The sequence below is a fragment of the Mustela nivalis genome (genome assembly GCF_964662115.1).
Source record: "Mustela nivalis genome assembly, chromosome: 3".
Classification (NCBI taxonomy): Eukaryota; Metazoa; Chordata; class Mammalia; order Carnivora; family Mustelidae; genus Mustela; species Mustela nivalis.
This window is the reverse complement of record NC_139022.1, coordinates 50,692,278-50,707,359: the sequence shown is the minus strand read 5'-3', so window position 1 is coordinate 50,707,359 and position 15,082 is coordinate 50,692,278. Positions and strand designations below refer to the sequence as shown.

Genomic DNA, 15,082 nt, shown 5'->3' with positions numbered 1-15,082 from the left:
GTTATTGGCACATCAGAGGTCCTAATTAGCAGCTATTGTGAGTTATTTAAAGGATTAAGTCTCATATTAACAGTATCATTGATTATTCTAAATTCATTTCTTAAATCACATTAGTTATTTCAGTAATGCTTTTCATAAGATCCATTATACTGTTAAAGTAAAGAAAGAACAGGTAGAATATGCTGTGAAAACAGTTAATGGAATTATTTAAGATTTAACTAAAAATATACTGTTTAGTAATATTAGAATGTCCTCTTTGTCAATATAGTATTAAAGACTCTGATTTTAAAACAATAATAAAATAATTATTTTCTTTTTAAACACACCTTTCTCAAGTCCTAAAATATTTGCTAAAATCCGACAGACTAGGAAAACTCACTTATCAGCACTGGGTAACATTCCATTTCAGTAACTTCCATCCATTTAAATAAATTTATTAAACACTCATGTGCAGTCTCTTGTGCTAGATGCTGCAAAAGATTAAAAAAAAAAGTCCCTATTCCCAAAGAGAATTTCATGCAAATTGCAGTGACTCAAAGAGGGCAGGCAGACCTCATGGGAGAGATGAGAGGACACTGGGAATCAGAAAATGTTTTGTAAAGAAGTAAAGCCCAAGCAGAGTGCCAAGGGCTGATTCGCATTTTGACAGCCATTTTGCGGTGAGGTAGAAAGGGGAGGTGGTGCCACCGCAGACAAGGCAGGGAGGCAGAAAATCCCAGGGAGTGCTTGGGAAGCAGCAAGTAAGTAAGCCAGAGTGGCTGGAGCTTAGGATACTTGTAGAGAAGTGGGTGATAAGGCTAAGAAAGAATAAAAAATTAGCTAAATTGGCACTTTTTATAATCCTCATTTTTCTTTAGGGCTCTTTTGTATAAAGATTTTTCTTTAAGAGACTGTAGTGATGGAACCAGAATTCTCTAGCTGAATTTAAAAGATGAATGAAGAATGTTTTAGCAAAGCACTCTCAGTATTAGTGGCCAGAGTTTACAATCTTCTGTTACCTTGGTTCCCAGGTGACTTGTCAACCTTCGAGGAGCAGAGTGTGTGCTACTAGAACTCAAAACACTGGCTGTTTCATGATCCATTCGTGTGGTTGAACCCTAGAAATTAAGCAAATTATGAAGAGTCTAATTTAGATTATAGATACCAAATGAACTGTCTTTAGGGTAAATAGCTAAATACAGCATGAAAAGTGCGGACATTTTAATGGCTCAAGATGATTTTAGATTTTAGAGAAAAACTGAAGAAAAGATTTGTTGCAAAAGACAGCTAAATACAGTGTGGAAATACCTAAACACTGAAGAAATTCTAAAAGTGGTATTTTTTCACAGATCAAAAGACATGAAACCACATTCAGTTAAAGATAAATTTATTGATAAAAAGCTTTATTAATTGATGAAATGCTCTAAATTACCACAAAACTAACTTAGAATTTGTTACAGTCCATGTTCTCCAGGAACTCACAGCACAGAGAGGACTGCTTAAAACTTAATTAGAAAAAGCCATGAAAAAATAAATAGTTGCAATGTAATATGATAAGGACCACAGTAGAAAAATGTATAAAATACCAAGGGGAAAAATAATAAGATATTGAAGGAAAACAGGAAGAAAAACGACTTGCTATAAGGAACTATTAAAGGCTGCATAAAATAAGTAACATTAAAGGTAGGCCTTGAATTCTGGGGTAGAAGACAAATCCCAAGTCTGTATAAAGGTATAAATATGGAGTATTTGTTTAATGTGAACAGAACACAAGGTGTACGGTGTGAGATAAAGGTTGGGTTAAGTTATTAAGTGTCTCAGGAGTCATGAGTCAAGCTGTGGATGTTATAGAGCCACTAGACTTTCGGCAGGAGGTCAGCACAACAAGAATTATATCCTTACTTATTTTTTAAGTTTTATTTTGTGATCTCTATACCCAACATGGGGCTTGAACTCATGACTCTGACTGAGATCAAGAGCTGCATGCTCTTCTGACTTAGCCAACCAGGCACCCCCAGAATTACATCTTTAAAAGAGTATAAAAGACAGGATAGAGAGATCACAGGTGGGAAATCAGGAAGAGTACTTTCAATAGTTGAGTGGTCATGAGGGCACAAAGTAAGGAAGTGAGTGTAGGGAGTTGAGGATACCCTGTATTTAGAGGACAGAGTCAATTGGTTAGCTAACTGACAAGATGTGAATAAGGAGATGCTGGGAACCAAGGACAACGTGGAGGTACTGAGCTTGGATAAATAGGCAGATAGTGCAGGCAGTGTTAATACATGAAACCCAGGAAGAGATAATGGGTTTCAGTGTGGGACCTGATATCACCATTCTATATATATATTAAACATATAGTAAAAATGCTCAATGGGAATCTGAAAACACACAATCCAACTCTGAACAGGAGTATAGGCTACAAATAAATATGTGGGACCTATCAAAATATTGGCTACAGCTAAAGCCCGTTCATTAAGGGTTAAGAATAATGATTATAAGAATAATATCTAATTAGAAAGCAATATTGGCAGGTATCCTGTTACAGCTCTTAATCTTTCAAAAGAAAAAGCTAGAATATAAACTCTTTGAGGGCAGAAACTTTATTCTGTTCATTGTTGTATTCTTAGTACCAAGTGTAGCAGACATCCACAAAATATTTGTTATGAATGAAAGAGGAGCTAGTAGTAAAATCTGAAAGAATATCTGGGCAGAGGACACCTTTACTGGTTCTTTCACATATAGATGATCTCACTAATTGGAAAAGGGGGTGTGGCAAAGGGGTGCTTTTCCCACGATGGGAAAAACAAGTTTGAGGATTGTGAATTGTTCACCTCCACTCCAGAGGGTAAAATGAGTTGGCATAAGTCACAATCTCTGAATGTACCCCATATCCCTAAATTGTGGAACCAGCACACCATGTAATTTCCTTTGTGCATTAGCCACAGGGCAACCCAATGAGGCAGAAGCATTAATAAGCAAAGGTAAGAAAGAATATGGTGTGTGGTGGTGGGGGCATTAAGGGGGGACAAAACCACAAATAAATTTAGACATAAAGAGCTTATTCCGGTTGTAATAAGGAGGATGGGTTTGAGGAACCAAGATTCAGGGTACAAGATAGTCAAGGTTTTCTTTTTAAGTAAACTCAGGTAAGGGGCCTTTCTTGGTCTACGGGAGGTGAAGCAAACATTCTTTCCTTGAGGATTCCTTGAGCCTACATTTGTAGGCTGTAAGGCAACCTCAGTGATCCTGGCTGTCATGCCCTTATGTAATGTAATCCCCTCATGTTGAATATGGGCTAGATTTAGGGACTGGATTCCAATGAAAAGAATGCTGCAGAGGTGATTAAGTCACCTCCAAGATAAGGTTATAAAGACCATGGCTTCCACCATGGGTATTCTCTCTTGTTTTCTCTGAGAGAAGCTAGCTGCTATGTTGTGAACTGCTCTATAGCCTGGCCCAGGTGGCAAGGAACTGATTTCTCTGGCCAACAGTCAGTGACGACGTGAGGTCTGCCAACAGCCATGTGGATGAGCTCAGAAGCACACCTTCTCCTAGTCAAGTCTTAAAATGACTGTGGTCCCAGCCAACACTATGACTATAGCCTTATGAGAGACCCTGAATCAGAGGCACTCAACTAGGCTGCAGCAAGATTCCTGACCTACAGAAACAATAATAAATGTTTGGTGTTTTAAGCTGCTATACTTGTTAAGTAGCAAAAGAGAACTAACACACTCTCTGAAACAAAAGAGAAACAGGGGCTAAATTATGAAACAAGAGAAAACCTATTTCCTACAATAAAACGTGTTCTTGACATTTATTTCAGTGTAGACATTAAATTATCTTTAAGCTTCAATCTTATTATCTTCCTGTACTGAAAGAAATCAGCTCCTTGATTTTGGAACACTTCTCCCCATCTATCTAGCTAGAAACTCAGATGCATTTATTGTAAGGAATACCAAGAAAACACTCCTGTACTCACACGACCTATATATAGCACTTGGGCCTTGAGAATCTTTCCTGCGCCCTTTTGTTATGGCTAGACCTGTGGCAACATCCTTTAGAAGGACTTAGAGAAATGATAACTCACAAGAAATGGTAACTTCCTAAGAAGTGTTTTCTACCTAACTCATGAGCAAATTCTGAAGAGACTGAGTGTGATGAACTCTCTCACAAACTCAAGACCTATTAAAACAGTCATGTTGCATATCTCTGAAATTGGCCTTGTTCACTTTCCAAAGATTCAAGAGCACAGAATGTGGATTTCCCAAGGAAAGGTGGATAGGAAAGAAAACGCGTTGGTGGGGTGGGGGATGTTCTTAACTCTCAGTCCTAAAGTGTGTGAGCTCATTTTCCTCCCGTTTTCTTTCCTATCCACCCTTCCTTGGGGAATCCAGATTCCATGCTGCATGAATTATCAACTTTTCACTTACTGCTCATGTTACTCCTGTGGCCTTACCCGAAACCTGGCTCTCATGGGAAATCCCTTCTCCCTGCTGCCTTGTCTCCTGCGAGCCATGTACTTCGCAGAGTCAGGAGGCAGCATAAGTCTGTGTTTTCCTCACTCTTTAAATCATTTTGAAACCCTGTAATATCCAAATCTCTTTGTTATAATCACCTTTTCCCCTTTTCCCAGTGCTGTCATAATACCTGACCTCCTAATCACTGTACCCAATTGTTACTTTGGTACAGGGTCACTGACTTCCTTCCACTTTAACTACTGCACCATTCTCGGTAACTTCAACACCCACGCACATTCCCCATTCAAAACCTTGGCCCCTCAGTTCTCTGATACCATCTTCAATGATATTTTTCTCCTCTACTCCATTTTAGCCACTGACATCAATGATTCTCTCCTGGACTATTTCATTACCCCAAAATGCACCACCTCTTGATAACACATTTAGTTATCCTGATAGCCTAGTCTTCCAGCAATCTTCTTTAACCCTCCCCAAGAAAGCTGCTTTGAAATGACTGGAATAGCAAGTGTGTGGATCTCTCTACATATTCCAGCTTGAATTTCTTGCAGTATATCACTTCCACTGATTCTCTCTCAAGCTTTACTTCACGGTTTTTCCATGGTTTGCTACCAAACCAACAAAATAACCTGCCACCATACCCATCTCCACCTTCTGCTGCTGAATCAGAGACACCTATTCTATCCATGGCCTATCCCTTTATGTGTGCTCTGGATCCTTTCCCTCTACTCATTCCTTCCCATTGCTGTTCAAGCATACTCATTTCTTCTATCTTAAAAAATTAAAACAATCTGCAAATTTTCTCTTGAATCTGTATCCTGCATTGGTTAATGGCTTTTGAGTTAGCTAGAATTACTCTCTTCTACTTTATTTTTTAAGTCCTCTCTACATCCCGTTTGGGGCTCAAACTCACAACCCTGAGACCAAGAGTCGCACACTCTACTAAGTCCACCAGGCACCCTTATCTTTTCTGCTTTTTAACCTTGCATTTAAGCCTCAAGTCACTTCAATATAATACAGCAGGGAAGAAAGCCAATGAAATTGCTCTTGCTAAAATCAACAATGAATTTTTTTTGGTAAAACCCAATGCAGATTTTTTAGTTCTCATGGTGAATGGTGAATAATGTTAACGGTTTCCTCTTTTTTGGAAGGCAGCTATGCTCACCACTATACCACCAACGCTGCACGGTTTCCTCTTTTTTGGAACAATGTGATTCCCTTGCTTTAGGATGTTAGCCCAGGTCTGCATCTTCTCACTCTTATAATCATGGGGGATATAAAAATCTTCCATACCTTGAGTTATCACATTCATCACTCTTTCCTTCAATTCCAAACTCAAATATCTAACAGCCTACCTGACACTTCTATTTCAATGTCTCATATTTAACACCTTCAAAGTTAACCTTAATTTTAACATTTTCAAACTAGATTATTTTCCTCCATAAGCCTCTTCCCTTAGAGTTAACACTGAATTGTATCACTATCCTCCTACCTGCCTATGACAAAAAACTGGAAGTCATTCTTGACTTCTTTCCCCTTATCTGTCATATCCAACACCAAACCTTGTGTCTAAGGTTGCTATTTCCTAAATATTCTCAGATACTGAGATATTTACTGACTGACTCTCTCAAATCTATCAATTGTTCCTAAGGCCATCATCATCTTTCATCTAGATATGGTACCTAATTTACTGAATCATTTGTGAGGTGTCAAATAAATTAATTTATAACCTTCTCTGGGACCAACATCATCCTAACACGAGTTAAGTGCTTCAAAGTGTTCCTGTAACACTATGTACTTGCCCTCTCATAATACTCTCATAATACACACTTCGTGGAAACTGCTCATCTGTCTTACTTTTAGATTGTAAGTTTCTTAAGGAAGAGGTATCATGTACCTAGCTCACTCCCATATCCTGGGGTTGAGAACAGTCTTGGCATAATGCAGATGCTTAGTAAACAGATGCTGAACACTGATGAATGCATTTTATATAATCTTTCAGAGGAAAGGAGTAGGAGAAAAGGTGAACAGTAAAGTGAAAATTGGGATGGGGAACACAGAGGTGGAGATAAGATGAATGGTTGGAGGGAACCCTTCCAAGTAACTATAGTTTCTTTTAATCACTATGTCTTAGAATCAAGCATCTCTTTATTTTCTGCTTTTCCTTTATTCACCCTTAAATAGCCACTGCCAATAGAGACAGGCACTCAAAAGTTCACTAGAAGGTATATGCCTGATGGCTGCACTTAGCAGAACTGGGATACAGTCAGTTTCCTCCTGGGTCGGAACCCCTCTTCTCTCTTCTATCTTACTCACTTTAGAAAGTGACTCCAGAGTTTCTATTTCACAACTAGCAAGAGTCTCCAAGTCACTGTGAAACCTGGCCTGAGGGGAGTAAGGAGCAAGCATTTACCCCCTTTTCCTCCTATATAAATTGTACGTGGAAATATAATCAAATAGTACACAAGAATTCCTCCTTATAGAAGCTTCCCAGCTAATTTCGTATCCCCTAATGAATTAAGGAAGCTGGGCATAAGGTATCAGTTACGATTAATATCACAAAAAGACAACCAAACATTATGTACTTCCTGACTGAAGACCAGAAGAACACAATGCTATTCTCATAAGACTTACAAAAACAATAAAACAAAAAAACAAGAAATGAAAATCCAAAGCTGATCACATCTCTAGATCCAAATACCAAGTTACAGGAAATATAGAGGACAGAGAATAATGTCAAACTACATACCATGGAGATGTTATTAGCAAAATCCAGACTATGCAAAACTGTATAAAACAAATAACTTTGGTTCTTCAACAAAAACATCCAGAAAAACATCCAGACAAAAAAGGAACTTTATTAAAAGATTAAATGAAATTTTGGAGGAGTGCCTGGGTGGCTCAGTCAGTTCAGAGTCTGCCCTTAGCTCAGGTCATGATCCCAGGGTCGTGGGATCAATTCCCACATCAGGCTCCCTCCTCGGCGGGGAACCTGATTCTTCCTCCTCCTCCCCTTGCTTGTGATTCCCTGCTCTCTCTCTATGTGTGTTTGTGTCAAATAAATAGGTGAAATCTTTAAAAAAACAAAACAAAAAAATTTTGGAGACTTATTAACTAATCCCAAAGCATGAACTTTACCTAGAAAGAGTCAAATAAACTATGAAAAATTATGACATTTATGAAACAACTGCAGATATGAATACTGACTAGATATCAGTGCTGTTACTGTTTATTCCTTTGGGAGTATAATAATGAGAGTGTAGTTATACCCTCGTGGTCCTTTTTATAAAAGTAAGCACGAAACCCAATGTGGGGCTTGAACTTAACAATCCAGAGATCAAGAGTTGGATGTTCTGCCAGCTGAGCCAGCCAGGCACCCCCACACCCACCCCACCAAATAGTTAGTGAAATATTTATAAAAGAAATGATGTCGGATCTTCTTCAAAAATAAAATGGGAGGGCAAAGTGGACTAGGGTACATGTGGATTACTATATTGTTTTATTTGCCTTTGTATGTATTTGCATACATATGTACATTTCCATAGTAGAAAGTCTTAAAATGCTTATTAGCAGCAAAGCATTCTCTCATCATTTCATTTCTTTCCCACTCTTGGCTGAATTTCATCACTACTACTGGCTATCACTGGAGGTCTGGTTCTAAACTTTAAATAGAAAAGCTGAGAAACAATTAATAAATGAATTACACACGTAGTTATATACTAAGCAAGCAGGGATCTGACCTGTATAATTTACTTCAGGCTTTCTTTTTCCATTTAACTTCAAGGGGAGATTAATCACAGATCAAGAAAAACATTATTTCTAGAAGGGACGCCAGATCTTCCCTCCCACCAATATATATTTACTATTACCACTATTTACCAGGGACTGTGAGAATATAAAAATGGACAAAACTAGATAAAATCTCTGCCCTTCTGGAGCTTAGAGTCTAGTGGGGGAAATCAGTATTAATCAAATAATCACACAAATCAATATAAAACTGAAAATCTGATAGTCTTCAAAAGAGAAGAATGTTCTAGGACAGCCTTTAACAATGGGATTTGAACTGTTCAAGCCCCTTGAGAAAGTCATGCTTAGTGCAAAGACACATGAACTGATGTTAATGGAGTGAAATGGAATGAGAAGAACACTGAAAAGAAGGGGTATAGAGGGGCACCTGCGTGGCTCAGTGGGTTAAAGCCTCTGCCTTCGGCTCAGGTCATGATCCCAGGGTCCTGGGATCGAGCCCCACATCGGGCTCTCTGCTCAGCAGGGAGTCTGCTCCACCACCTTCCCCCTGCCTGCCTCTCTGCCTACTTGTGGTCTCTGTCTGTCAAATAAACAAACAAAATCTTAAAAAAAAAAAAAAAAAGAAAAGAAAGGGTAGAGGTTATGCACAGGCTGTGGAAAAAGGAGACCCAATAAATATGAGGAACTGAAAGGCCAGGTGGCTATAGCAGTGAGCGCAAAGCATGACGTAAAGCTGATGAGTTAGGCAGGAGCCAGGTCATATAGGTCATAATACAGGGTTATCTTATTCTAAGAACCAAGGGAAGCCAATAAAGGGTTTTAAAGAGGGTGACTTACTCTTTGCAAAGACCATTCTGGCAGAGTGGGTGGGGGGAGAAAACCAGGTGAGAAAGGATTTACAATGAATTTGCATGCAGTGGTAATGGCAAATGCACCAGGATAGGAGATTTGCCGGATCACATTACTTAGAGCCTAAGAAAGTCAGAGACTGATTTTCATTTTCATTTATTGTCAAAGGCTTTTATTTCTGGAGCAAATAATATAATAAAACAAATGAACAAATCCGAAGAGGTTATCATGTGTATAGAGCCTATTAAGGTAGTTTAAAGGAATCTTGGCTAATTGAATCACAGTCCCACAGGTATATATCACTTGGCTACATCAGAATTTGGAGCAGCTATAGTACTGTTTTAAACAGTGACTAAAAGTAACCAAATAAATGGCATTAGTAGTATTAGTGTCATACAAATACCGATTTGGTGACAAAGGTGTATTGCTAATATCACCAAATGAAAGTGTGTGTCATATTTATCACTGAATCTACAGAACTACCAAATTGACCATTTGCAGAATGAATGAATATTTGCCTTTGATTCACTATTTTTCAAAGATCTCATACTCATTATAAAAAATTCAAACAATACATAAAAATGTAAATATGAAAGTAAAACAACATAAATCTTCAAACTTGGAGATATCATTGGTAACATTCTGAACAACATTCTCCAGACATTTCTCTATGCATGTACACATATGTGTTATATAAAAGAATATTTGCTTTTTTAAAGAAAAAAAAGTTATGATTATTTTTCTAAGTCAATAGCATTTATTAATATTCAGCAAGCATTTAAACACTTACTATGCTAGTTGTTTGGGGTACAATGGTGAGCAATGGCAATATAGTTCAGCTTAAAGGATTTTTTTAAAAGTAGGCTCCATGCCCAGTGTGGAGTTCAACGTGGGGCTTGAACTCCCACCAAGATCAAGATGTGAGCTGAGATCAAGAGTCGGACGCTTAACCAACTGAGCCACCCAGGTGCCCCCAGCTTAAGGATTATACAAGGAAGACAGACAATTAAACCTACAATAAAGTGTGCTAAATCCTATGAGAACAGAAATACAGAGTACCTGAGAGCACTTTATCAGTTCTAGGGAGGTAGGAAAAAGGAGAATGTCCTAGAAGAAGTGCCATTTAAACTGAAGGGGAAGGATGGGTAGAACACATACAAGTGAAGTAAAACAAAGCAGAGTTCCAGGCAGTGCACATCTGAAGAAACTGAAGTTTAAGGAGTATGGAGAAATGGCGGCAAATCATCAGAGATAATGCTGAAAAAGCGGGCAATAGAGGATCTAGATTGTATTCTATGGGCAAGTGGGGTTGTCACTGAAAAGTTTAAACAAGTAAGTGATAATGGTGTCTTGGAAGGATCACTCTGATTATAGTATGAAAAATATACTAGAAAAGGCAAGGCTGAAATAAAAGTTAGATCTCTATATAAGCAGAGATATAATTTATCATTTCTAACATTTGTATGAATGTACCATGCAGATTCTGTGAGGCCTGGGACCATCTTCCCTCTTTAATTCTCTATCTCCAGAGTCAAATATAGCATCTAGCACATAATATTTATCAACCTAAGAAATAATTATTAGCTAGTAATAACAATAAGCTATTATGTTTAATGAGTATCTACTATACACCAAGAACTGTACTAAGTGCGTACTGCATTTAGTTCCCACAACTATACCATCTTATTTTGCTAAAGAACAAACACGAAAGCTCAGAGTTTAAACTTGTCCAAGATTAGTTTCTTAACTAGTTAGCAGGGGACCAGGTTTAATCCTGGGTCCGCTGACCCCAGAGCCACTTAACCACTTATCCCACTCAAATGACTAATAATTTAACCAATTACTGATTAATGTTCATTCAAATTATTTCTAATTTTTGCTATTACAAATAATACAATGAATCTCTTCAAACATGTCTGAACACCCTTCACCTATTACCTCATAGCATAAAATCTTAGATATTGCATGATGAGCCACAGGACAGGTACAGGTATAAATTTAGATACTTATCATAAAGTTCCTCTGCAGAAAGGTTGTTCCATTTCATACAACTAAAAGTAGAAGATAAGAATGCCTGGCAACCTACCATTACTGAGTGTTACTGATCTCTGCTTACCCCTTGGCATCCAAAAAAAAAAAAAACACCAACAAAACACCTCATTTTGGCTATAGTCTATATTTACAAATCATTACTAACAAAATTATTACCTTTACATATGTTTAAAAGTCATTTTATTTTTCCTTTTAGTTCCTGTTCTTGTCATGTCATTTGTTTATGTTTTAATGATTTTTAGTTAATTCATACTCTTCATGTATCTGGAAATGCAACTTTTTCCTTATTATAAATATTTGTAAATAATGAGATCTTAATATTTGTCTTGTAACCTTGCCATGATTTTAGGGTGTACTTAAGTTTTACATTTTTATGTAAGAGCTACTAATTTTTTTTTTTAAGTTTACCATTCATGATTATAAAAATTCTACCCACATTTTAAGAATTTTTTATATATGTATTTTTTTGAAAGATTTTGTTTATTTGAAAGAGAGAGAGGGATCACAAGTAGGCAGAGAGGCAGGCAGAGAGAGAGGGGGAAGCAGGCTCCCCGCAAAGCAGAGAGCCCAATGCAGGGCTCGATTTCAGGACCCTGAGATCATGACCCAAGCAGAAGGCAGAGGCTTATAAACCCACTGAGCCACCTAGCACCTCTTTATATTTGTATTTTTAATAGATTTTCATTATTTATTTGAAAGGGAGAGAGAGTGAGAGAGAGAGCATGAGAGGAGCGAAGTCAGTGGGAGAAGTAGACTCCCTGCCAAGCAGGGAGTCAGACATGGGACTTGATCCAGGGACTCCAGGATCATGCTCTGAGCCGAAGGCAGTCACTTAACCAACTGAGCCACCCAAAGTGCCCACTCTTTTTATATTTTTAATAGCTTTCATTTTGACATTAAATCCAATCTTAGAATTAATTCCAATGTAAAAAATGTGATAAGAATTCAATTATTATTTTTTAAATGGACAGCCAGCTTACTAGATAGGTGAGACTTTAAAACACGTAATAACAGGACTATGACCCAAAGCAGTGATAGTCGGTCTAATCCTAAACAAACAGTTTTTTCTGTCAAGAGAGGAGGATGCAGGTTCCCAGCTGAGCAGAAAGCCCGATGCGGGGCTCGATCCCAGGATCCTGGGATCATGACCGGAGCCGAAGGCAGAAGCTTTAACCCACTGAGCCACCCAGGTGCCCCCCTGTAAAATGAATTTAAATCCTTAAATGAGACATTTACAAAATCTTTAAAACAATTTTTTAATATATTTTTAACGATTTTGTTTATTTGTCAGAGAGAGAGAAAGAGCACAAGCAGGGGGAGCAGCAGGCAGAGGGAGAAGTAAGCTCCCTGCCAGGGCCTGATCCTGGACTCGATCTCAGGACCCTAATATCACAACCCAAGCCAAAGGCAGACGCTTAAATGACTAAGCCACCTGGGTGCCCCAATCTTTCTTTTTTTTTTTTTTAAAGACTTTATTTATTTATTTAACAGAGAGAAAGAAAGAGCACAAGTAGGCAGAGGGAGAAGGAGAAGCAGGCTCCCTGCTGAACTGGACTTGATTTCAGGATTCTGGGATCATGACCTGAGCCGAAGACAGACACTTAGCGAACTGAGCCACCCAGGCGCCCCTAAAATATAAGACATTTTAAACTTCAAATTTTAATCAAAAATAACCTACAGACACTACAGGAATATTCTATATCAAGAGTGGGGAAATTATCTTTAAAAACTTTGTGCAATTCTGTTTTAAAACAACACCCATTTATAACATAAAAATATTCATTGAAAAAAATGTGGAGATGACCAAATACCCCAAACAAAATTCTGTCATATTATGATGCATTCTGTTAAAACTGTAATAGAAAATTAATGGCTGAATAACAAGAGAACAATGCTATATTAAAAAAAAAAATCAAGTTGACTTCCACAATTTTGCTAAAAATGATGTGATAATGGTTTAACATGACTAGGCTACATCTCTTTTTAGCAGCATTAGTAGCATTTTTTTTCCAATTATAAAACTTGGATTTCTAGATTTATGTAAACTTGAAGTACAACAGAAAACAAGAATTATAACAAATTCCTTATCACTTTTAAAAACACATAAATGTCTTTGCAAACAACACCTTAGAGAGAGAGAGCAAATCTGTTCAATGCAAGCAATAATAACTAGGTCAAATCCTATATAACCAAAATGCAGTTTAGCATTTATTTTTCAAAAAAAAAAAAAAAAAAACAAAAAACCTCCTCCCCCAATGCTAATCATTTTAGACTAAAACAGAAATACACAATTTAGAGCTATAAAATATACCTAGAAATTTTGAAAGCATTATTGTTAGATATAATAAAGAAAAATGACCGAGCATTTTGGCACTGAATTCTTCTGGAGGTATCAGTAAGATTTACAGATCATTCTGAGGACACTCTCACTCCACATTCCTTTAAAAACTATTTACATAGCTAATTTAAAGGAAAAACAATAAAATAAAATAATTTACCTGACCACTACCAGAAGTTGCCATGTTGATTTCTGCCACTCCTTGACCTTCATTCTGCCGCTCAGCTTCATGTGAGCCAGCTTCATGCTTGTTCTGAGATGACCTCTGTTAATAGGGAGTTAACATCATTACATACAAAAATGGTGAATGCTCTCTTACCCCACAGCTTTTTTTCTTTCCTTTATTAGAGCTTTAAATGCATCAATTATACAGGTTTACAAAAGCATGGAACTGTACTTTATACTTCATAACCTCCAGCATGGTTTCATGACTATTGCAGCAAGAGGAAAGTGAAGTGTGTCCCTTGAGCATTAGAGCCGCACAAGACAAAGGATTTTCTGAGACTCACAGAAACACCATCCTCCACCAGCTGTGCTCACATCACTATCAGGGGATATAACCCAACTAGAACAAATGTCTCTTCTTCAAGGTCACATGGTTCTGGCATTTAATGGAGCTGCAAATATAACAGTTAAACTATTACCTAAGCTTACAAATACATTCTGTGTATTTATACACACACACACACACACATATATATCTTATGCTAATAAAAAAAAGTCATGAAATCAGTAAGCTCTTAGATTCTGATATGAATAAAACCACCATCTGTTATATGAAATGAAAATGACAGATTATATCCAGTAAAAGCAGTCATCTCAGGATAGGTTATATCCAGGATAAAGCAATCACTCTGTGAAAACACCACTGCAGAATCAAAGAAGTAAATAATTTTTCCATTATCTTTTATGAGAAGCACAAATGTGCTTGCTGGCTCTAGGAAAATGATACTCAAAAATAAAAATTATATTTTTAAAAAACTTGCTGTATTTAATAATGGATAATTATATTACAAAATGGCTTGTACTGTAATTTCCTTAAACATCAAGCTTTCCTAGACCATTTAAATGTGACTTAAAAGTTAATTTACATGAAATATTTCCATCAATAACTAGTCAAGTTATATATAGGCAAAAATGAGGTAGCTCAATAATTCAGAAATAGAAGAAAAAATAGTATCATATGAAAATACCACTATAAAATTCAACAAATTCAATAAAAGTAGAAATATTACAAAGTCAAATCGAGAGACAAAATGAATAAAAATCCTATTAAAAACACAAAGATTTGACACTAACATAATTAAAGATGTCAATGTAAAAGTAATTACTGAGCATCTACTTATGTTAGATACTTGTATGAGGTGCCACAGAATATAGTGCTGGCAAAATAAGGCACTGTTCTACATACTCCTCAAGCTCAAAGTCTCATCAGGGATACCATAATGAGAGAACTAACAATGAAGTAAAAACTGACAAGCACACTGAAGAGAGTATAGGCGCTGTGAGAATAAACAAGCAGAGGGATATCACATGGTCTAACAGTTTGGGAAGGAGCCTTCTTAAAAAATGCTGCTTGAACTGCGATCTAAAGGAGTTCTGGGGCAAGGGACAGAGTTAGGGGAAGGTTTTAGGTAAGCAG

The 15,082-nt window shown here is 37.2% G+C and overlaps 1 protein-coding gene across 10 annotated transcripts in view; it reads right to left on the bottom strand.

The window, feature by feature from the left end:
- APC (APC regulator of WNT signaling pathway) overlaps positions 1–15,082 on the bottom strand; it is a 133,869-nt gene that overhangs the window by 25,761 nt on the left and 93,026 nt on the right. For all 10 annotated transcript variants that reach the window (XM_082723693.1, XM_082723690.1, XM_082723695.1 and 7 more), the window contains 2 exons: positions 13,601–13,705; positions 999–1,097 (listed from right to left, as the gene is read on the bottom strand). In XM_082723693.1, coding sequence (XP_082579819.1) covers positions 999–1,097; positions 13,601–13,705 — 204 coding nt within the window. The remainder of the gene's footprint in view (positions 1–998; positions 1,098–13,600; positions 13,706–15,082) is intronic.